Source organism: Porites lutea, chromosome 14 (assembly GCF_958299795.1).
Source record: "Porites lutea chromosome 14, jaPorLute2.1, whole genome shotgun sequence".
Taxonomy (NCBI): domain Eukaryota; kingdom Metazoa; phylum Cnidaria; class Anthozoa; order Scleractinia; family Poritidae; genus Porites; species Porites lutea.
In genome coordinates this window covers 17,328,041-17,353,378 of record NC_133214.1, presented here as the reverse complement: position 1 = coordinate 17,353,378, position 25,338 = coordinate 17,328,041, and the positions used below count along the sequence as shown (strand labels likewise).

The window sequence follows — 25,338 nt, the reverse complement described above, 5'->3', positions numbered from 1 at the left end:
CCTGTAATAAATACATCCGACTATTATCGACCCCTCCCCTCCCCGTACAGAGTGTATTCATATGACGTCACGGCGGCGATATTGGTGTTCCAAAACAATGAAACCGCGGCCATGATAATGTACCAAGACAACCCTGTGGGAATTGAACTCTTTTCTTATGTAAAAACTTTCTTTTGTTCGTATAAATTAGCATAGATGCTGACCACGTGAGTGAATACGCTCTATATTAGCCCCCCTCTGGCTTGTTTGGTAATATCACGCTTAAAGCCTAATTAAAAAACAGTAAATGCAAGACGTATTTTGCCCAGCGCTACCACCCCGTTCAATTTGTTTCGAAGCGCTTTTTCTAGTCCGGTTTTATTTAACCCACCTCAGATATAAGCCCCTCCGTTTATAGACCCTCCTAAAGCTCCTTACGAAGAATTTGTGAGGGGTAGTCTAAGGTATTCTAAATAGATAACTGACTTTCTACACCTGTTGTGGCCGACTGCTGAGTTTGTGCTGGGGACTGGGTGGGTGCTGTCAAATTGCACTATGGGATACAGGGGACAAATTTTGACCCAACCTCTTCCCCAGGGTCTTCTCATATGCCATATTATAAACCGAAAAGACCCTGGGGACGAGTTTGACCCAGACCCAGTTTTCGTTCAAACTCAAAATGGCGACTAGATGGTGATAAACAGATAAGCGGTTAAAACAAACAAACAAACAAACAAAAAATAAAACAAAGAGGGAAAGAGGAAATGGTCGACGCTAATATCGTCCATTTCTTTATTACTGATAATATTCCGTAGAAATGAGAGAATTACAATATTTAGAATTCTATACGAAAATAATTCTATCTAGCTGTTGGTATTGATATCATCATTAACAACAAGAAAATATTTCGTCGAATAAATAACTTATCTAGCAGAAAGTAAGAATGGACACACATACACACACAAAAAAGATAGAAGTTGGGCATACTTTCAACGGCACACAGGTGCTCTTATTACTAGAGATGAAACGCGGCATCATCGTTGCTAATATTGTAGAACGGTTTTTTGAGCGACCCAAAACCAAGACGAAAGCAATTTCTCTATCCAATCACAGTGTAACCAAATGGGCCAATCAGATCTCGACTCAAGTTCAGGAGGCCGGCGCCCAGCGCGGAAAACTCATGTAAGAAAGTTACGATTGGTTTTTATTTAACATCTAATTGGCTGAGAAAGAGGGACAATTTTTTTTAGCCAATCAGTAAGCGTCAAAATGTAACTCCAAACAGTCACGAAATTGCATTCAGCACTCAATCGAAAAACTGCCCCAGCAACGCAATGTATTACTTTTTTGTTTCTCTTATTTCAAGAAAATGTATTTCATAAGAAAAGGAATGAGTCGTTACCTAAACTAGGAATACTCTACGTATATTTTATAGAGCGTTTTCAAACACTTGGCCAGCAGCTACACAAATTTATTGGAACAAAAGAAAGTTTTAACAAAAGAAGAAGGTTTAAATTCCACAGGACTGGTTTGGGACACCAACCTGGCTGCCGTTTCATTGTTTGGGCACATCAATATTGCGGCCGTGACGTCATGTGAAAACGCTCTATAAGATGCAATCACTATTAGGTGATATACTTTATACACCAAGCTTGCTCAAAGACCAAGAAAATTTGCAACCATGTTGTCTTCTAATAAGCATAGAGCGGTTTTCAATTTCATTATCGAAAAACCAGACACCCTAGAAATAATTCTGGCCAATCAAGATACCCGCTAGCTTTGAGATGACAAGCAAATCAACCAATCAGAAATCGAGGAAAATAAATGTACGCAAGTAATATTTTGTTTGTTTTAAGAACCAAAGCGATAAAACAAGAGTTCAGATAATCAATGAAAGCAGAAACCCGCTCTTTGAAGCCTTCATTGAATTGATGACAGTAATTTCATGAGGCGTTGAGTCCTCTATAGTACAAAAAAAATTGAAAGCCTTCAGAAATACTATTTTAAGTACCTTACAACATGTAGGTTTTTTTACAATATTTACAAGATGGTAGCACGTTATTGGATCAAATTTGACTCTTCATTACATCATATAAGTGTATTTTAAATTGACGCAAAGTAACAACAATACAAACAACTTTATAAAATTACACCTTGCACAAATAAACGGTTTAAGTTTAAGGATACCACGCTTCTAACTCAGGTATTCGACGTCATATTATTATAAGAAACGCTTCGTCAAGTTTCTAAGTAAAGAAAGCTTTACTAGGTCTACTACGGCTTCTTTAAATCATTTGCGTTTTTTTGAGTATTAAACTTGTTGACTAGATGCTGCACTAGTCCCCTCACGACCACATCATCCTTATCCAGTCCCTCAATCAACATGGGTTCCAGGCCCTCTTCGATGTGTTCCAAGTTCTCAGTGAGTGTTTCCTCTAAAGCTTCCATATCATATACGCTCTTGGGCCTCGCTTTACAAGGTTCTTCCGAATCCGGTTTGACTTTCTCCACCGACCAGCTCTGCCGCCGAAAATCGTCCGATCTCCGCCGAGAAGATCCCGAACGCTTTCTTCGGCGCCTTACGAGCTTGTAACTCTCAATCGGGGTGCTACTGAAAGATACCTTTGTGATCTTTTCAATTTTAATTTTTGGGGTGTGGTCGGTGACATCATCCTGGCCGCTTGCAAATGCTAGTGAGCCTGTGCTACCGCGCAGTTTACTTCTATTGCGCATGCGTATCTCGTCCGCTTGCTGTTTGTCCGACACAATTTTGGAATACTGCCTAGCCATTTGATAAACACTAGGCAATAACGACTTCGTTGGCGTAATAACATGTTCAGGCTCGGCTTCGGATGATTCTTTGTCCATGCTGTTTAATTGTCTGCTTTTCTCATTGCCGTCTGCGAAAAGTTCAAACACTCGTTTCTTTACTGGAGTGTTTTCAGTCGCCGGCGTTGAATTTGGTTCATGGTGTTCCTGTGGCACACATTCATCTAAGCGCACAGTAGATCCTGATGGTCCGCTCTCATTTTCGAGCGTTTTTTCACCCGATTTCTCAGAAACGTCAGTGTTTGAATCTGTTGCTTCCAAGCCACCAGTATCACGCTCATTTGGCGCGATTTTTCCGGGCCGTTGCTCCGAAGAAGTTTTCATGTCGCTCGAGTGCGGATCGTCATATTCCCTGGAAAAGTCGACGATTCTCGGACGGCGCCTACGTCTTAAAGAGCCCGTGGGCTGGCCCTCCGCGTCCAACGGTGAGATGTCATTTTTTATCAGCAGAGCAGACTCCAAGAGCTGCGCGTAAGAAATGGTGCGACGAGTTTCGTCCAGGTCTCGATCGATAGAAGCAAGAAGTTCATCTAAATTATGAGAGGAATCTGAGCTGCCGGATTCTTTTCCCGGAGAGGTGCGGGTTTCCACGATGTATCGGGATTGTGCGGGCTGCGTGTGAGACTCATGGGATGTGCTTTTCTCCGGGGGAGGTGACGAGCCGCTGAATGCTCGGCTTACTTTCCGCACAGTCGTCTGTATAGCTGAATACTCCATAAGATCTGTAATCTCCTCGCTATGGCTAAAGACACTTGGAAAGCCTTCGTTTATGTTACGCAAGTCAGTCGTAGATGACGATTTTTCCGCGCTTAGTCTCGCTTCAAGAAGCCGATGCCCGCTACTTGACGTTCGCCTCGGGGGAATGGGACTGATCTTCCCACGCTCGCTTGAAGCCTCGTCATCGGACACACTACTTCCGCTTCTGTTACGTAACGTTTGAAGAGACTCACACCTGGTGAAGCTGCTTGAGCGTTCTCTTGGAATAGGAGGTACCCTTTTTACGGTATTTCCTTCGTTAACGTCCTGTTCAATAGATGGGAGTTCTGTCCCTTGGCTCGCGACATCGTGGTTACCGCTGTTGCGTTCGGCAATCGCGGTCCCCAAAACCTCTCCCTTGCTGTCTTGTACGGAATATCTTGTGGTTTGTTCCGCAGGTTTCTCAGAAACTCCGCTGTCACTGTGCTCGTTATCGTTGCTTTCAGCAGTCGTGTTCCCTAACAGATTCCCTTGGGCGTCCTCTACTGAGCATTTTGTAGTTCCTTTCGTGGATTTTTCGGGATCGCAGCCACCATAACCGCCTTCATGCGCGGTTCCCAACACATTGCCATCAGCGTCCTGAATTGAATATCTTGTAATTTGCTCTGTGGATTTCTTTGCATCTCCACCTTTTTCCTGTAAAGTTAAAGAAATTAAAATGTAAAAAAAGATGGTTAAGTAGTTAAGACTTTTTAAAAAACCTAAATCACCCTGTCGGTTGAGTGAAAACAGCGTTAAAAACGTACCACTGATCTAAATGTTCTTTATTTTAAACTTTCTTTGGTTCTCATTTAAAGGCTTTGTGACTGGCTGAAACATATGTTGCACCGCTTTAATAACCAATCAGCAGTAAAATCAAAACAAAACGCGACAAGCACTCTCCGCCGATTGGCGCCGGTTACATGAGTCTCGAGCGATGACTGGCTCATTCTTGAACAGGAAGAGCTTCACCTCAGGTGACCGCACCACCTACCCCTCCCCTACGCCAACATTAACCCTTACTTCTCACTTGGGGCAAAATGTTGGCTTAGGGGAGGGGTAGGTGGACAGTTTCCCAGAAACGTATGATCCAGGACGATCGACAGTCACGTCATGGCAAGCGAGCCCCTAAAGATTCTTTTGATGAACTGATTATTTGAAAATAGAATGAGCCGATGTCACGACTACAACGAAAAAATGAAGTGATACTGGAAACGACTAACGAAGGGCGGTACTCTTAACCTGGTTTGACATAACGCATGAGTAATAAAAGGATATAACCTAAAGTAAGAGTAAACTTACCAATTTATCGCCTTTATTTGTGTCCCGAGCCCTTAGTCCCTGTTCCTCAACTCCCACTTGTCCAGCGGCGGATTCCGATGAGATTCCAGATTCATCCTCATTAGCTTCTTCACATGGTTCCAAATCATCTTCTCTGTCACTGAGAATTGACTGCGGGCCGAGTGATTTCTACATAGAGTAACCAAACAAAATGCAACTGTGAGGCGTGACAGGCACGTGACAAAAACGTGAAGCGCACGTGATAGCAGATAAGGAAAGCCAAAAATGCAACGCTGAAAAGTGAATTCTGTAACTGCACGTACTATTGCACGACTTCTCCTCTCTATTTATAACAATTTTAACAGAGGTCAGTGATTAAAAGCATAGTTTTGAAACTTTTCTAGAGTATTTGGTCGTCAGATCAATTACAGGGAAATTTGCCGCTAATAACCAAATTTTCAGAGCGTAAAAACAAAACACTGAACGGCAAAATACAATTGCACGAAATTTGTTTAGGGCAAATATGATGCAAAAAGTGCAATATGAGGAGTAAATCAAGGCTAGAGATGCCTGCTTCTTTAGAACCCTGAGTAAATTAGTATGCAAATGTGACATTTATAACGTTTCCTCCTGATTTACTCCGAGTTTGCCCCTTTTTCCATCGTGTTTTGTCATCCAGTTAAAGAAGCGAATAACACAACGCGAATACCTTCTCGTCGTCTGAGGAGTACACGTCTGATGGTGGTCGGGGTTCGCCTTCATCATCTGACTTCTTCTCTGCGTCCTAACAGTACGTAAAGATTACAGTGAAAAATTTACAACACTAAAAAGGTTTCGCTACTTATGTACAATTGTTCTCAATAAGCGTAATTGTCGACAGCTTTTAATATAACAGCAGGTTTTTAACCTAAAACCCAAAGTTATCAATTTTACTAATCACAGTCGACAAAGATACTTCAGTGAACCAATCAGATCAAACAATTAAATGTAGCTGGCGTAAAGCGCGGGAAAACGCCGGCATAGCGAAGCAATTTGTTTTGCGTTCCTTATGATTGGTTGAAACAAAAGGGCGAGGTTTTTTACAGCCAATCACCAGGCGTAGCGATGCCAAACCAGGAAATCGAACGAAAAATTACTCTCGAGAATAGCGACCTATAGGTTTGTTATAGTAGGAAGTCGAGCACGAGTACATTAATTTTTTTAGGAATTTTTAGCCAGTTACGTCCTTGAAACTCTCACTTTTTCCTGTTGCCGATTAACTAAAAAAGAACATAAGGGATAAAGACTTGTGTGGCAAGTGATTCTTTAGCCTGCGCCATAGACGAAACTAAACTCTGGTTAAGTCCGTCTGCGAAACAGCGCCAAAATCCTTGTTCCGGGCCCTACCTGAGTACCAGGATTTGAGTACGCGCCATGATTGGCCTGTTAAAAAAGCCATTGTCAATTAGCCAATCAGCATGAAAGGAAATTCGAAACGTACTTTCGGTAATTCGTTGAGTCCGTTGGGGACCCAGAACAAGGATATTGGCACTGCTTCGCAGACGTTACTAACTGGGGTTAAATTACGTCTACGACACAGGTTAGTGATTCGTTAGAGCACACGGACTGGAATGAAAACCCGTAGTCATATTTAATCTGGTATCCATAGTCCAGTCCAAAGGTCCTTACTTTCTTTATGCCACGTGTTTCTTATTTGTGTAAACGTACCTTCTTGTTTTTCCTGCTACTCCTAAGAGGTGATCCTTTACGAGAGAAAAAAAAGTCACTAAATAAATTACATCTTGTGTAGAAGACTAAGGGGATTGTACGCAAAACGGCAAAAATTGGCGGGAAAAATGCAATCATAAACGGAATTCACGGGGGCCGATCTGCCACAACCATTTTTTGTTGTTGTTGGACGAATATCAGTTAATTTATCAGCAAAAGCCGGACAGAAGAAGAGGAAAAAGTTTCTAAATAGAAAAAGGTCATGCAAAAAGTTTATAGAAAAACAGAGCAAGAACAGAATAAAACCATTGGCTTGATGTTTAATATCTGTTTGAAGATAATAAAGGCAAAAAACACAAGCAAAGATTGAAAGATCGGATAAAAATCAATGAAGACTGCTTAGCCAATTACGAAATTTTTTTTAGTTATAATTACAAATTACAAAGAAGCGTTGCGTAATCACTCCAAAAATAACCCGATAAACAAATTCTTTACTCTAAATGCTAATATTTATGGTTAGCAAATTAAGTTATTGGTTCTAACCGGAAACAAGGCCCCGCCTTTCGTGATTAGTGTGCCGTTGGAAAATTTAAGGGATTGAATCAATGAAGGCCTTAATTCTTGGCGAAGTTAAAAACTTAATATAAGACCTATAGACACATTTATTAAATGCAGTAATTAGTCAGAGGAATTATAGTTTATCATTACCTTAACATTACCTTATCATACCTTTATGATTATACGTAAAGTTGCGAGGAACACTGCTGAACTCAGAAAAACGTTCCATGTTTAAAGGTTTACATTTTAAGTTCATCTTATTCATTAGATTTCCTTGCAAAGAAGCATTTATCCTTCTGTTTACAGCTTCTAGAGTCTGTGTGTTATACGGTTTAGCAAGCTTTTGGTGGAGCCAGAGGCAAGCGTTTCTATTGGCTAGTTCATAAGCAATCCGATCCAGTCTCTTAAGTTCTAACTCGGAGTTATTAAAGGCCGTTTGTTCGAGTATTCGGTGGATGCCGTTGTACGATGTCCGCAAGCGATTAACATCTACAAAATCTGCCGTTACGGTAACAAGAAGGCGAGAATTGTTCAGAGCTGGAAAAAGGAAAATAATAAGCAAAACAAAATGAACCAAAATAAAGGTGTGAACAGTTATTAAAAATGATGATGATGATGATGATGATGATGATGATGATGATGATGATGATGATGATGATAAAAACAATGACGATGACGATGATGATGACGGTGATGATGATGATGATTTACAAGTAACTTTTAACAATTTTTAAAAAACGTTACAGTTCAGGGTTATTTGAGGTTATAACACCGAAATGTGAAGGTCCGCAAAATTGAAAAAAGAAAAGATAAAAAAAGAAACTGATTTTGGATTTGTTTAACCGAATCTAAACAGAATACCCAGGTAAGTAATTCATCAAAATGTGACTGATATAGAAGATATTACATGAAAGCGCTCAGATACGAAATTTCTCTTCGACTGTTGAAAAATAATTCACGAGTAAGAAAATAAATCGAAATTTACCTTTCAGTTGATGAGCTCCTCTGTTTAGCTTCTCACCAGGTCTTGACCTTTTCTTGCCTTCGTTATCATGGTTTTCTGTAGATTCAAGGACATGTATATTATTTCATGAATTCTTCTACGAAAGTGACTTTTGTTTGTCCGAACACTTAGGATGCACTTTATTATTAAATACCTAATCTCAGATTTTTGGATTCGTTACGACAAAAGACACCAAAATCGGGCGATGGGTGATTCTTTCGCGAGACACCAATCAGTGGAGCGAACCGGCGAGAACCTAACGGGCTTCACAGTAACTTGTAAGGTGCCTTTTTTCCGGACCTGTACCCAAAGAAACGCACTAATCTAACAAATACAATTAGTGTGGATTCTTTAGATTCAAAATCTAGTTAAGAATCGTTTTGGGATAGCTCGGCATATGTGTATTTTCTGCTGAGTTGTTTGCACTTGCCAATGACAGCCTTTCACTTTCTGTGCAATTAATTAAGTTGGTAGTAGATATAATAAGCTGGTCTACGTACCGGTGCGTAGGAAAACAAAACAATCTTAAATAATTACCTTGTTCGCCTCTTTCCTTGACTTCTTTTTTACCTAGAATTAGGGCTTTTGCCTGAAAGAAATTAAAAGTTACAGTGAATACTAACTACTACTACTACTACATTAAGAATGAGGACGACTTCCTCCCTCTTTTCTGCCATTGTGTTCATGCTTTGGCTTAAAAGCCGGCGTGGTATGTCAGCGGATGTCCTAAAAAGCGCAGGACGAGTAGACTGTTCCCTTATAATTTGCTTTTTGGTTTAATTGTTTGTTTGTTCCTCTCGCATGATGACGAGATTAGCAAAAATAAGGAACGTATTGTAACAGACTTGTTAAGGAAGATATTCAGGATACACCTCACCGCAGGTGGTTTTCATGAATTTTGGCCCAGGTTCCTTAAAATTCCAATTAAATTCAATACGATAATGAGTACGATGAAGCATTCGAGAGACAAAAATGAAGACTCAGATAGAGACAAGTGAGAAGATGAAATCTGTCCTATGGAAATGACAGTCAAAGGAACTAATTCTCCAGTATTCACATAATACTATTTGTTTATCAACATCTAACAAAATAAGACATTAATTTTGAGAAGTATGAAGTTCATGGATAGGAGAAAACTAAATACAGCGACTCCAACAGTTTTACCTCTTTGGGGACTTGTGCTGTTAAGCTGTCCACAATTAACCCCTTGAGTTCAAGGGTCCACTTTCGTTTCTGCTCAGCATTTCTTGCCTATTGAAACGGAAACGAGAAGCACGATTGTAAAATTATTTCGCCATTCCTTCGTGACGCAAGGTGTTGTTATAGTTGTCCTCAAATTGTCCTTCAGTTAATATTACCGGTTTCTGAATCCCTCGTTAAATGAGATAGGGGTTCAGTGGCCAAAAAAACAAAAATTCACAAAAGTTGCAATTTCTTATTGTAAAATCCTAAGAAATAAACAGCACCACGCAAAAGATCTGCCAAAGAGCTTTCATTTGAATAGTAACACCAGAGGATTTCATCCTCAGACGCAAAAGTTAGAACTACATACTAAATAAATAGCACCATGTGAAAGTACTGCTCAGTAGGTTTCATTTAAATGGTAAAACCGTAGGATTTCGTCCACAGACTCAAAAGTTAGAACCACATACTAAATAAATAGTACCATCGTGATGCAGAAGTACTGCTGATGAGGTTTTATTTGAATGGTAACACCATAGGATTTCGTCCACAGATTTAAAAGCTAGAAAAGTTTCAGTTTAAATAACATGGTCTTGGGGTAAAGACTATACTGAGCGTAAGTTGAGAAAGGTCTTTTACAACAAGGCTAACTTTTCGTTACTCATTACCATCCAGTTTTCCTACAGTTTGTCTGGATGGCCAATGACAAAAGATGCAGGACAAATTTTTCAAATCCCCATTGCAGAAATGGTTAGATCCTTTCAGCGCAACGATTTCTGGGATAGTTTGGGTAGACCAGCGTTACTTATGACTGGTTAATGCTTGCCTTGAATACCATCGACCAATTGTAACAACGCTTGTCTAGCCAAACAATCCCAGCGATCATTGTGCCCAAAGCTTGTACCCATTCTTCTTAGAGTTACACAAGTGGGGAATGACCACTTACCAAAAATACGAAACTGTTCTTCTGATTATCAAAGCGTATTATCTCAAAAGCAAGTGGTTCTTTAGGTATTGACTCTGACAGCATCATGTTTGACAACTGATGAATAAAGAAACAAAACAATCGAAAGTGTTGCAAAATGAGATTTTGTTAATTATTGCATTTAATCTAGGGAGGCAGTGTGACAGAGTGGTCAGCGTGTCGCACTAGCAATCGGAAGGTCCCGAATTGAGCATTCTCGTTAGGCCAGTGTTCAAAATAATTTTCGGAAGATGGCCGGATATGTTGACCGGCCAAAGAAATTTTGGTAAGATTTCCGCACAGCCCCATGCATATATTATGCATCCTGCCGAACCGTGTTCATCTAGTGTTTCTTTCATAGTATTTTTTTGTGAGGTTAAAGATTGTCTCGTTTCGTTTAGCGTTGTGGAAAATCGTGAACAGTTTTTGGCCGTTCAAGCCACCATTCAGGTCGGACATCATCCCTTGAGGCCGGCCGTCACGGTTATTTTGAGTCTTGTAAGTCCCAATCTTAGCTTCTCGGCCGCGTTCGTAAATAGCCAAGTGGTTCGCCTCCTTCTAGTATAGGTTATTTACTTTTAATCATGTTTGATTGGGATTTTTTCTTTCGATTATTTGCCTGTAAACCATAGCAAGAGCAGCTAACAAAACGTCTACGAGTATATGTAAACAAGGCGTCATTTAAACAAGCAAAGTATCATCAAGCATTTTCCAGAGGATGCTCACCATCAAAGATGCTTTGCAAGAATAGCCACCTTCCTTCCGTTTTGTAATGAGGAGGATTTTCTCGAATAGGAACAAATGCCTGTCAGTTCTGGTGTTATGAATCCGGAAGGTATCCTATCAAGAAGGCAATAAGTTGAAATTACTCACTTGATAACATTTCATGGGCAACATGGTTGTTTAACATTGACATTGAAGGGAGTTAAAGCAAGGACGCTTTTGAGCGACGCACGTCAATCGGAAGTAGACTTTTTGCAATTTTGGAGCGTGATTTTGACCAAATTTTCGGGTAAATCGTCTCTATGAGAGAAAATACACTTGGGAATATACATTTAGTAGCCTCATGTCATATTGAAAGGGACAACGACTCAATTCCCGTCAACGTGTGTTGCTCAAAAACGTCTTGCTTAAACTCCTTATTACAATAAAATTAATTTCATTTCATTGCTGATGGGTGAGGAAAACTGCAATTATTTCCACGACACTTGGAACACCATGGTCATTTATCAACAGAAATAATCAACGTGTTTAAGATTGTCAAGTTATAAAGAACAAAAATTCCAAGTCGATACCTCCAAAACTAGACTACCATAAGTTGTAAGATCTGGGCCCTAGAGGAGAACAGAAAAAAATGTCAGTCACAGCAGTAATAAAACTCTCATATCTGATTGGCTATTAGTAGCCCTGACTTAGCATTAACAGGACAGTTTATGCGTAATCACTTGTCATGTCATTAGTCAGTTTTAAAAAAAGAAAGGCACGATTAAAAACATGAATACAGTAGGTCCCTTACCTCAAAATCTGACATCTGGCTTTGAATTTCCTATGAAGTAAACACAACACAATATTGTTAACAACAATATACCAATATCATAGTTTTTGTCTTTATCTTGTGTGGCACACAAACGCAAAAAAAGGAAAAAAAATTGAAACATTGCAGTGGATTTTGCCTGAATTTTTTTCATTACCATATGTCTGTATTTTTTTCTTCCTGTTGACAAAAATAATAGGCTATTTCCATTTTCAAACAACATTCACTTTCGAAACGAGGCTAAGTGCAAATCCTCTCTTGTGAAAAGGAGTTTGATTTGCATGAGAATAAAAAAACATTCTCATATCAATAGCTTCGCAAATAGCCTCACTTTGAAAGAAAGGTTTGGAGCAACTCGGAAATGGCCTGTTTATTAACCTCGGAAAAGTTAACATCAAAAAATGCAGTTTTTTTTACCTGTACATGTACAGCTTGTTCATGCTGCCGTTTCATTTCATTAATATGATGTGCTACTCCAGTCATTGCAGAGAGGGCATCCTGTAGAAGGCACAGGCATACCAACATCATTAACATAAACAACTTTGTATGGTTTAGAAGTAAAAAAACAAAGGTTACCATTCTTAACATTTTTCCAAAAATTATATTTAAAAATTATGTAGCGGTACTTACAGAAATTATATCATAACCTTCAGGGTAATTCTCCTTGTCAAAGTGCTTTTGAATATCCTTGCAATATAAATAACAACAAAAAATCATTTCAAAACATGCTTGCCAACACGTTTACAATGAATTGGTGGTTGGAAAGAGAAATACAGATACAGAAGCTGCTAGACTATGAGCAGTCTCTCTTTTTTTTCAGATTTAAGGAGGGTGGGAGGGCATGTGGCAGCTCTCACCGTTTGAATTTTGGTGAATTTCGTGACACAGCTCCTTAAATGAACATACAGGTATATAAAAAGTGCATTACAAAACCTGAACCTGAATGCAGTGATTCAAAGGACACCAAAAAGATGTAGATTGTAAGAAGAAATTTATAATTCTACAACCATTGCTTTTCTTTTTAAATATATAGGTAAACAATACAGACATCCCATACAGACATCCCATTGAAACTTATAAAGTTAATTACCCTTAAGACCCCACAGCAAGACAATATTCATTGGGCCATAATTTCCTGATTAATTGTTTACTCTTTTATGTAAGCATTTTAATTATATTATCTTAATAAACATGTCAATCATTTAATTATTGTACCTGTAGCAAAAGGTGATACTTGAGTATTCTTTGAACAGGTTTTAACAAATACGAGCCAAGGGGGAGAGAATGGCCAAGTTCAACTTGAATTTTCTGCAAAACATTTTATGCATTTTCATTCCATTCCACACAAACATGTATGTGTACAGCAAAAGGACCACAATCTCAAAAATGAGAAATTTACTTATAATAATATTTCAGTTTACCAAAAACTTCTAACAATACCTTAAGAAAATCTGCAGTTTCTTTATGCTGTGTGGATTTTGTTAGTACTTCCATTGACCTAACGTGAAAGCAAGTATACTGTAAACATTGATGCGACTGAACACATTTTGTAACCATTTACATTAGATATGGCCATAAGCAAGAAGATAATAACTTTTTTTCTTACAATGGATAATTTGTGCAGTAATCTGTATACGTTTTGAAGCCCTTCTCCTACAAAATAAAATAATAAAAAATGAGATTTAGTGCCAGTCAAGACATTGGACGTGAAAAAAAAGACAATATCAGGAAAGCACTATCCCCTTAATAAGATTGATCCCTACCAATTAACAGAGATCTCATTATTTCTCTTTAAGCTTACAACTTTCCACCTAGTTGGCATAATATAGTTGGGAAGTTTTGACAATTCCTAGAATTCACAGGAAGCTTAAAATGTGTTGTGCAGTGTATTGTACAACAATATTTAAATTTTACAGAAAAGTTCAAAGAGATGCCCATCTAGAGATCCAAAAATCTCAAGATCTTCACTTTTTGCCAGCCTTTCATCATCAACTCTTTCCCCTTTCTCACAAGAAAAAAACAATCCAGTCCTCCCAAACTGACCGCTTTCCATCTCTCAGGAGATTAACAGGAAGGTGGTCCACTTTAGTCATGGGTTTTAATTGGATAATCTTTATCCAATCAGACAGTCTAGTATTAGTAACAGTGAAAAAGGTGTCCCACAGAGCCTGAACATGAGTAGCAGGAATAAGAAAAACCAAGTTTCCTGACTTTTGAGAAATCTTTGAGCTAGCCTTAAAACAAGCATTATGGAAAAGTATTTGGAAAATGTGGACAATTTTTTGACCCTATTTTTAAGAGACCACAAGACTGGCTCAACACGAAAAAAGGCTTGTTTACAGTGGAAAGTGCACTCAGCTTATCCAGCTAGTTTACAGGCACTCCACTCAAATGCTTAGAAACAAATAATTCAAAAACAACGTAACAGGATTAACAACCCCAACTAGCAGGAGGCAACCAGTTGGCTATTTATAAGTGTGGCCAAGGATTTGAACTGGGGATGACCCAAAACAATTCCAACAAGTTGCCAGAGCAGGACTCAAACCCTGTACCACCAGATTCTGGGTCCGATGCGCTGACCACACGGCCAAGCTGCCTCCTTATCCTGGGCGACTCCATTACTTCCAAATGAAATCAAGCTTTAAGATGGAATCCATTAGGAAATTGAGTAATTTTAATTTTCAGTGGACAAAAACCTTGCACCCAGAAAAATTTCAAGCATATTGCATCCTTTTTAACACTTTTCAAGGGCTATAGCTGTAATAAGTTTTTTTCTTATGGGAGCCTGAAACAAAAAACTTCAAAAGCTTCAAATTTCACAACATGAAATTTTATGCATGATGATTTTACCTGTGCTTTCTCATATCCTGTGAAAGTTGAAATTTATTTTCTCGGGCTCCCATAAGAAATATTGTCTTTGGTGTTATTACAGATAAACAATTATACCTATAGCCCTTGAAAAGTGTGAAAAAGAATGCGATATGGCTTAAAATATTCTGGTGCAAGATTTTTGTCCATCGAAAATAAAATAATTTTATTTTTCCACTGCACTCGATTTCCTGATGGATTCCATCTTAACCTTTTGCTCCTAGACCAAGTTATGGCAGATTATTATTTGTCACTCTAATGTTCAAATCTGTGGATGAAATCATGCGGTGTTACCATTCAAACAAAACCTCTTTTGCAGAACCTTTGTATAGTCAAAGCCCGCTTTATGGACACCCGCTTAATATGAACACCTCATTATTACAAGACAGTTTTCTTTGTCCCTCGGGAAAAAGCCTGACATTTCCTCTACATTCAACCCACTTAAAACAGTCACCCTGTTAATACAGACATTTTCTATGGTCCATTCAGTGTCTATATTAAAGGTGTCTAACTGTATTTACTTCTTTTGGATTTTTAATTTTTGTGATTTTTTGCACTGGCCTACTGTGGTACTTATTATTCAGATATTTACCTTAGACACAAAGTGACTGGCTACATCAACAGGATCATCATCTAGTTCTTCTAGCTCAGCTAGAAAAGTTCTTCAAAAAAAAGGAAAGTTGTAAAACAATATGTATGCAGCCTTAGTATTTATTATAATCACTATTATCTTAGTTTAATGACTCTATATAATTTGGATATGAATATAGATTAAGAGATTAGTTACAACATCCTTTCACTGACGTTGTCTAACTCAAACACAATTTCAATAAGTGGCGCTGCCCTAAAAAATAACAAAGTTGATCTTGGACACCACCAGGGCCCAGTTGTTCAAAAGATGGATGGCTCTATCCACCGATAAATCTCCATCCAATGGATAACCCAATTGGTTTCCCTAGTACTTATCTGCTCGACAGTGATTTACTCGGTGGATAGTGCTATCCAGCTTTTGAGCAAGTGGGGCCTACACTTAGCAGAAAAATCCAAAATTTAGTTTGAATCCATCAATCAATTATACCTTTACATAGGTGTTAAACTAACATAGCAGAGGAACCACTGAATGGTGACATTAGCAATTATATCATTATTGACTAGAGACCCGACTGTAAAATTTATAAGATTATTACATGTGTATAATTGCTAAATTAAAAAAAAATAATAATAATAATGGGTCATTATAGCCAGAATCAGAAACAGCTAAAAAATAGTCCAAATTTTTGGTGGGAATTGCTAAAAAATGACTTTTGCATCTTTCATCTAGAATTTTTGGGATGTCTTGCTCCATAGTAAGCACCACCAGCCCAGCAATTCGGCCTTTAACTTACTTGTTAAACTCATATATTTCTTCAATATTCATAAATAACTCTTTCACATCTTGCTTAGAAAATGGGGAATTCTTCTTTCTCATTTTCTTCAAATAACCCTAGAAAATAAATCACAAGAGAGAATAGATCAATTTAATATTAATAAGTAGAAAGTACATGTATTTAATACTAAAAAGTAATTTACTATTTTGAGGAATTAAGCTCCCTGGGGGGCTTATTTATTTCAAACACATTTTTGAAGGGGGGCTTAATAGACACGAAGGGGGGGGGGGGGGATTCAATGTAGAAAAAAAAGATGGCATCTGTTCTTCATAAAGAACTACAATGCAAAGTGGAAAAGCTCAAGTACAAAAAGTTTTAGGTCATGTAGCCCCGGATCAAAAACAAATCCGAACATCCAGCTTGTGAATAAACCACCCTGGATCATTCCACAAGAAGTTTTACAGTCGTAATAGACTCCTGACAGTCGCAATTGATAATACAGTCTATCATTTGTCAGTGAAGAATAAATAACGGGAAGCTAAGGGAAGGACGTCTCAAAAGAGAGAGGGGACTAACTTTATTTCCCCTCACGAGTTAAATGAACTGAAAATTCCCACCTCAATAATATCATGTAAATGTTGAACATAAGCTCTCTCAGTTGACAAAATTTCCTGAACAACTCTCTCAGTATGACTGGCAGCCGAACCAGTAGAAATGCGGTTCATGTTCACATCCAGGCCTTGCAAACTTAATGACGTAGACTGTATAAACTCATCAGAGTAAGTTGAAGGTGTTCTCTCGCCAGAATGGGTGGATGCCGTACACAGACTCGGTGATCCATCAGCTTCGAATGCTTTCTTTAGGGAAGCAATATTGGATTCATCAGATTCATTTCCTGACTGTGGAGAATCCTTGTAAATAATTTCAACTTTTGGTGTTGATGTTTTCTTCTTCTCGTTGGACTGTGCTGTCCCAGCCTCCCCCACCTGATTTTTTTCAAGGGTGTTTCGACGAAAAAACCTCTTGGGTGTCTTTTTTGGTGATAAAATTCCATTTGATTTGGTACTTGTGTGCCCATTTGATATTCGCTGAGGGGACCCTGCTCTTTTGGCGCGCACACTAAAAGGCTCTGCTCCGCCAGACTGAGGAAGATGTGTTATGGGAGACATTGCTAAATAGAAAATTGACGTGAAATTAAAATGATTCAACTTATAACAGGTTAGTCTAGAATAAAGCTCAATAGGGGCTGCTGATAAATGAAATTACTTGCCAGGCAGTAAGAGAAATTGGAAATTAAATTCACTTGCCAACACAATGCAGAAAGAAAAAAAATATTATGATGCTTAAAAGAGTCTTCCAGGGCTTTCGTCTGAAACTAATGCATACCCTGGGTAAGGATACCGGTTGCTACTTTCGACTTTTGCGATATGCTTGCAACAGTGAAAATTTATCAGTACTTTTGGAGGTGTCTATTGAGGGGGGGGGGGGCTGTTACTTTCAGGACTTAAAGTCAGTACAGAGGACTATAGTTATTTTAATGCACAGGGGCACTGATCCTTGTATGTTACTGGCATTACATGTTTAAATGATTTTGCCTTAGAAGGGTGATCCTTACTGAAATCTCAAACCATTCAAACATTATCGATTCTGTCTGAGTTATTAAATTTAATCATTAATAACCTTTTTACCCCTAGACCACAGTGACTGTGATTGTTGGTTACTCAAAACTAACTTTTAAATCGTTGGATCAAATCCTATAGCTTTAACATTCAGAATGAAACATGTTTGGCAGAACTTTAGCATAGTGCCATGTCTTCAGATTTTGCAGAATAAAAATTTAATCATGTCTTATAAAGGAACTAACAGATGTGGAAGGGTTAAATACCTGTATTTGTAACCTTGTCTAGAGAGCTTGAAACTTGGACGGACATCTTTTGTGACACATGGTACTATGATCTGCAACAATGAAACAAAAAAAGATTGTACAGCAATTATTGCTTTTACAAACATCAAAACTTTCACACCAAGGTGAGCAACAGAGATGGAAGTTTCTCACTGAATGTTAGACATGTCATCACAAGCCTCCATTAACTACATGACCCATACATCTCGATAAGGAAGGAAGATGGCATTGAGCATTCATAGAATATTGCCTTGATTTTTACATTCATTGATCAGAATTTTACGTGTCTCAAATTGCGACTTACTTCTGCAAGAGCATGAGCCTACTTGAAAAGTTACTGCATAAACATTCATGTACACAGTATATCTATGACACTGCATACATGGAAATGCCTTTGATTATTTCACAGGATAGAAACAAATATTATAAGTGCAAAGTATTTTTGAGCTTATTATCTAAACAAAGAAGATTAATTAAACATACAGTCTGCTGGGGGACACAAAAGGAAGTGCGTGAACTCTTTTTTAATATTATTAACCTGGCTGATGAATGAGGATGTAGCAAATTTAACTGCTTAAAAACACCTGGAAACTAGGAAGTCATTTTGATAGAGTTAGCTGTTTGGTTTGAGTGAATTTAGACATGCGTGTTATTGACTATAAGCAGATTCTATTAAACTTATACTTTCTAGTTTTTTCTTGTATCACAAGGCCATCAAAATGTGACAGAAGAAGATTAAAGATAAGAATACTTAATGGACACCTTTAAATCCAGGTTATTACTCTTGACAAATTAAGCACAAATTCAAGCATGAACACAGACATAATGGCATCAAAATGCAAACAAGAAAAAAGTTGATAAAGAGAAAATAAGTAAAACAAAACTCAAAATGTACAAGGATAAAAAAATGTCATTTTTTCTTGCAAAAAGGCTGTTTACACCAGTAATTCTCACATTTCATTACATGTTAGCTTTGGCGTCTTACGCCTTGACTAAAATAATCCTGTTAAACACCAATACTGAAGGTGATCAGTATTAAATTTCTGCTCATAAATACAAAAGGTCATGAGAATCAAAAAGGAGATCACCCATCATGAATTCTCTGAGGACAAATTCAGTTAGCAAACTTTTATTAAGCAAAACTTGAATCGAGATCAGGGCCTGCCCACGATGAAAAAATATTAAGGCCACCAATTTAGGAGCTGACTTTAACTACCAGTAGTTAATTTTATTTGTACCAGCAGTTTGAGGGGGGAAATGTACCCGCAATTCAAAACTTCAACGTCCCCCTACCCCTGGGGAAACACCAGGCATTCGATTATCACTTGTACCTGGGGAGTACCCAGGAATTTGACCTTTGCCTGAGTGGGGTGGGGAATTTGAACCAGAAGTGTCAAGTTTCACTTAGTCTGCTGTCTGACAGGAACAAGATTCCATAGAGATGCGATCTTTCGCATAGTGAGATCAAGGAAGGCAAAGACACAGCATTTGTAAATGAATGGCTTATTTGACGAGGACTTCAAGTGCGACAAACATGCAGCATTTTTATGAAAATGAGAGTGTGTTCAATGTAGTTATTATTTTGAACATGACTCCAAGCCAAGCATTGCTATCTAGTTAACTCCGTCAAGCAATTTCCTGTAGTCCTCCAAGTGAAAACTTAAGCAAATTTGATTTCAACATCCCTTGCAAAGTTATAAAACTACTTACTAAAAACTATTTTTAAATAACTGGATATATCAGGTACATGTAATTACAGCTTGGCACTTGAGATAAGATAAACAATGTTTACAGTCATTAGGAAGAAATTGAAAACTGGGTTTCATGGTTTTTGTCTAACATCCTAATTTCTTTTCAAAGGAAAAAGGTAATGATCAAGCTAATGAATTAAGTTCTTAACTTGCCTGATGGGTCTGACAATTTTTTTGGGAAGAAACCAAATTTCAGAAGTACTGTAAGACAGTAGTTATGAAAATCGAAAGTGGTTTATCAAGCTCATTTAATGAAGGGAAACTATTACACTTATTAATCAATACAGTAAATCAGTTAAGCAAGAAACTGAATAACCATTACAATTGTACAATTAATTAATAAATAATAACTAAAAAATTATTAATCATGCTTGTCAAATTATTACTGGGCTAGTTAAAAGGGCTAGTACATGTACATGCTAGCTACAGCTTGCCCAAAGAATTGTAAAATGAAAAGTTGTGAAGTTGAGGAAGTTTGAAAATTTATCAGATTGGGATCAGGCGAGAAAATCTTACTCTTCCCACTTCTTCTTCACCTTATTCTTCACTAGAGGGACTGTTAAATCTCTAAAAGCTGGGGGCGTTTAATTGGGAAAACATAATAAAAATTAATGTAGCTGAGTTGTTGACACCCTATTATTTTTTTAAACGAATTCACAGACATGACAGATCTTGTTTGTGCATAAAAAGCTTTTGTGATTCTTATCAGATTCAAAAGTGAAACAGGCAAAACTAGGATTTTTTGTTGTTGAATTTACTCATTCCAAATCAGGTGAAAAATGTGGTCGAGACACAAACTGGGTGGTTTCAGGGTCGAAATTTATTAAGGCCTTCAGGGTACAATTTAGTAGAATTTTTTGTGGTTTTTTTTATTTTCAAAGAACGAAATTATGTACTGTCACACCCATTATCAAAAATATTTGAGACACCCTGTACATTTGATGAATCCTAGATTTTGAAAAATGAGAAATAAATACAGCTGAGGTTCTTTTGCTGAATAAATTTTACTTTTAGTGAAAGTGCTCAGATCTGGGCGCTTAGGCAAAAACCATAACAAATCCTACATAAGTAAAAAATGTACAACAGTCAATCAACAATTCAATGGACCACCACCAGATAAAGATCTGTGTGGTTTATTGTTTAAAGTGAAAATCCCTGTCAACTTCCGACATCTGGTTATAAGATGCGGATGTGAGACGTTTTTGTTTTGTACATATTTTCTTAGAAAAATCCTTCAGATATTTGCTTGAATTTGGAGGTCTTTTGGTACGACATAAGAGAAGATGATAAAGAATAATTCAGGGCAGAAAAAATCTGATCTAGCAAATGCCACTCAATCTTATAGAAGAATTCTTCCTGAAGTAAATTTATCTTAAATAGACTTAAAATATTATAAACTATATACTTAAGAATAAAGTGATCCATAAGGCTACTATGATAGCTACAAGGGATTCACGCTCCTAGCTCATGCTTCAATATGTTACAGCTTTATTCTGCAGTGAAGTGCTGTGCCCCTAAAACAGGAAAAAGCTCTATTCAGGAATCCCCCTTACATTGACTGTACTGCGGGAAAACATATTTTCATAAATATCCAAATTCACGGCTGGAAATTTTATAACACTGGAATCAAATATCCAAACTTAAATCCCCAAGCACTTCTCTAATACAAAGGTTTTACAAAACAGCTCAGACTTCTGATCTGACAGAACAGATCAATTACTTATGCTGACCTTGGCACAAGCCACAAAGACAATCAATGAATTTCACCAGACATAGTTGCCCTACATCTGTTACAGAAACAGATGGCTGAATATCGATCTTTCTGCTGAGTAAACGCTATTTTCACAAAGTAAATAAAGTATTAATCATGTAAATAAATTCAGGATATGCAGCAGGGAACCAAGCTGATTTCAAGGAGCCATTTGTTTCCAGTAACAATAGATCTGAGGTCATCAAAAAACAAAGCTTCGAGCAAAGGTTACCTTGTTCTGTCAGCAAAGCGACCAATAGTCATCACTGACAAACAGAGATAAAAATTGAGACGAAAAAGATGCGTTCAGGTTCCAAGATTTAAGTTAAAACTTTGCGTACAGATAACCACAAATTATCTCGTTATTTAAATTCGACGAATCAAAACCCTCTTGTATCGACAGAAACTAAAACAGACAATGCAATATATCATTTTCGCTTGAATGGTTTTACACTGAACTTGTTAACTTTCAAAAAAAAAAAAAGATTGATCAAGGATAAGGTTTCTTACATTTCGCAACCGTGATTTACAAAACACTTTTTAATAAGATCTGGTTAGCAGGACACGGTGCCGTTGTTGAAAATGTCCAAGGGTGCATGTTAAGAAACAATTAATTTAAACCCCGGTGATTTCGTACAATCGTTCACATTTAGTTTAGAATGAATATTAAATTTTCGATCTTAAACTTACCGGCGATTTTTTTTGTTATGATCGCGCGCCACTTGACAATTTCACACGAAATCGACAAGATGCGTCGCTAAACGCAAATTCACAGCTCAGCTATCAAGAAAGATTTATGATTTATTGCTTTATTAATTATACAGCCACTTAATGCATTGCAAAGTACAAAATATTTTCAGAAGAAAGATTATTGATTTTTGCAGCACACAGTGGGATGCCTTTGGTCTGTACTTTTCCTTGCAAAAAATTCTATCACCCCTAGCTACCTTACAAAAACCACAATTCATAATACACAAAGATCTACAGACTCTACGGCTATGTAGGAAACTCAAGGCGGTTTTTTATTGTTCTTGCCATTTCCTGAGCGATAGGAAACTACAGGAAAAATGGGCGAGAGTATTTTGACAACCTCCGGTATGACCCAAAACACACACAAGGTGTCTATAATTCACAAGGTATACAAAAACTCTGTCACCAAAGGAATGTGCTGGATCGCTTACTCTGAGCTTTTTCCACTTCGCAACACTTAAAAACAAGCCCTTGCAATATAAAAAATTCAAACAAATGCAAACATACGAAATTAAAATCCTTATTCATGCATAATATAAGCTTGAGTCTGCTCTAATTATTCGATCGAAGGCCGTCGAAATTATTTGACACTAAACACTGATCTGTGTTCATTGCTACACAGAAGAAAAGCGTTATCTCTTTGAGTAAACTTTGTTTATTTAAACTTCTGTGAGCTGGTTATTAATCCAAGAAGATCAGAATAACGCTCTAACCACAAAACATGTTAGTTCAGAGTTAACTTTGTACCTATTTTGATCAAAGAACTTGCGCGAAATTTACTCAAGTGTATTAAACATCGTACGATCGCAGGCTTAAGTTAAATTGATTTCATTTGCTATTAACGAACAAATTCACACATTTACCCTTAGAGCTGACTAGAATACTTTTTACTGAGTAATTCCGTTTTATAAAACATTGGTACAAACTCTGTTTATGTTCAAAATGTGAAAATTCGTTCCGAGCAATTCTTCGTTGAAACCACCCGTCGCTCGAACATTCTAAATAAAACACTGTTTAAACTGAAGGTATCCACAAAGTTTTTAAGTCTTTAAACTAACACGTACCTCTTGTTTCTCGATACAATGGATGAAAAGCCAAGAGTCCCTCGATGAAATCCTCTCAAAGTATCAGAGAAGCCAAAATTTTCTCGATCTCAAGTACGAACAGTCCCAGCAGAATGTAAGCTTAAGTTTCTCACAAAATAACATTCAAGTTACATCGTTTTGAATCAGGACCAGTAGACATCGCAGTACGTGTAAGGAATTTGTAGAGAAACAAACCGGTCACGTTTAAAGGAAATAAGCTTATATTCCTGTCTTCAAAGTTAACAAGCCGCTTGACTGCTTTACATCATCCCGCGGGGAATTAATTTTCTCTGACATGGCCGCATAGCATTGTGGGAAGAGCACCCGGGAAGCTGCATGAGACTGGGAAAATTATTGCTTTTCCTCTTTGTAAAAGCGTTTTGAGTTGTTTTATGATGAAAGTTTAACCCAAACAAACTAAAAAAATAAGCGGAAGCTTCCAGAAACCCTTTTTTTAACTTTGATGTTTGATGTCAAATATTTCCTCCAAAGCCAAATATCGCTTAATTTCATGTTATCGTCACTTACGGAAACAGAGACGACTCAATTCAGGATCGGATGAAAACAACAATTTTTCAATTACATTGTACCGCTCGAAAATCTCGTTATTTCAAAAAACAGAAGCATGGTTAATACGGTTAGAGTTTCTATATAGCATTATATGCCAAATTTCTGAAAATTTGCGATAAAAACAGATCTGACGCCAGATCGCTTTCAGGTTTGAGGCAATATTTTAATTCTTACTTACTACTGTCTGAAATTCAGATGAATGTGGCTCTCTTTGTCTATATATTTTGCTATGTATCTAAAATATATACGTTTGAAAATTACGTACACTCTACGGCATTTTGCCGATTTCTTATCAAACTAAATTCCGTAGTTTTAGTCTGTTATCAGAAAGCCCAAGATGTCAAGAATGTTACAAAGTATGACAAATATTCCACACAGGTGTTGTCATTCCAGAGCGAAGTACGCACATAGGTATGTACGCTCAAAGCTTGTGTTACAATATAGGTCACTTGTGTTGAAATGGCGTGGATGGTTGCGGGAGTGCACAATACAGTCATGGCCTTCTAAACGGCTCGCTGATTATATGGACAGCCTTCATCGCCCGCAAAACCTACAGAGCTTTGACCGAAGCAAACTCTGTTAAAACAATCCCCGCTCGGCACTATTTTCTCAGGTCCCGACAAGGGAACGTGTAACGAACACCGAACGGCATCTTTCGGCATCTCCGGGGTCGACATCCAGACATAACTGAAATATTGCATTGTTGTTTGTCTGGTCGTCTTTGCCTTTTTGGAAAGATTTAGACTTTTGAGTTGCCCATCAGTCAAAATTGTTGTAAATATACCCCACTAATGCAAATGATTTTCTTCAGTAAGAAATTCTTCTCTCACCCCGCTATTACAGTCTCTCACCGCCAGCTATTTTGACCAACATCAATTTTCTCCTAACGATATCACTGCATGATCAAGAAAAAAGGTTTCAAGAAGTAATAAAATGATCACCCCAGGGGAACGCCTTGCTCTTTCATCAAAGGAATTCTTTCACTGAGACCTAGTCAGAGAGTTTGTGTGTCGAAGGTCTCGGCAATAAAAAGGGAGTTGACGGTATTTTCGAATTGAGACCGGAGCCTGTCAACAATAATATGCTTGCCGGCTGATGTGGCCAAAGGGTTCTGCATTCTACACACCACTGTGTACGAAGACTTGTTGATCAAAACTCATGTGTATTTGTTAACAAACTGAGGGTTAATATCGTCAATTTTCAATTTACCGGTTATGATTTGATATAGAGCCACTCTCCTGGCAGCGCCCATTTCTAGAATGGCACAGTTGATGAGTTTTTGTATTGAAATAAGTGCTGTAAGGGCCCTTATAACGTAAGCACCGTACCTTCTCCAATAAGTACCCCCGCCCATATTCAGTTTAAAGCGACATTAAAGTAAATTCGGATCAACCGTGTTCCATCGTCCTTAAACCCTTCATTTACCCAGGGTGAGTGATGGAGTCTTTTAAAAGGGTTCTAGCTTTCGAGTCTGTGGATGAAATCCTGTGGTGTTACCATTCAAATGAAAATGAAAACTACT

General features: G+C 37.8%; 1 protein-coding gene across 1 annotated transcript; it reads right to left on the bottom strand.

Moving 5' to 3' along the window:
• Positions 1-752: 752 nt before the first annotated feature.
• LOC140923999 (uncharacterized) lies at positions 753-23,318 on the bottom strand. Its single transcript, XM_073374004.1, has 21 exons — positions 23,226-23,318; positions 17,893-17,963; positions 16,625-17,178; positions 16,026-16,123; positions 15,233-15,302; positions 13,379-13,425; positions 13,213-13,270; positions 12,988-13,080; positions 12,403-12,459; positions 12,190-12,270; positions 11,755-11,784; positions 11,534-11,572; positions 10,965-11,078; positions 10,221-10,316; positions 9,257-9,343; positions 8,630-8,681; positions 8,075-8,149; positions 6,532-6,566; positions 5,534-5,608; positions 4,846-5,013; positions 753-4,200 (listed from the first exon to the last, which is right to left on the bottom strand). Exons 2-21 carry the CDS (start codon positions 17,936-17,938, stop codon positions 2,254-2,256), a joined length of 3,822 nt encoding a protein of 1,273 aa, XP_073230105.1. The 5' UTR covers positions 17,939-17,963; positions 23,226-23,318; the 3' UTR covers positions 753-2,253.
• Positions 23,319-25,338: the final 2,020 nt, after the last annotated feature.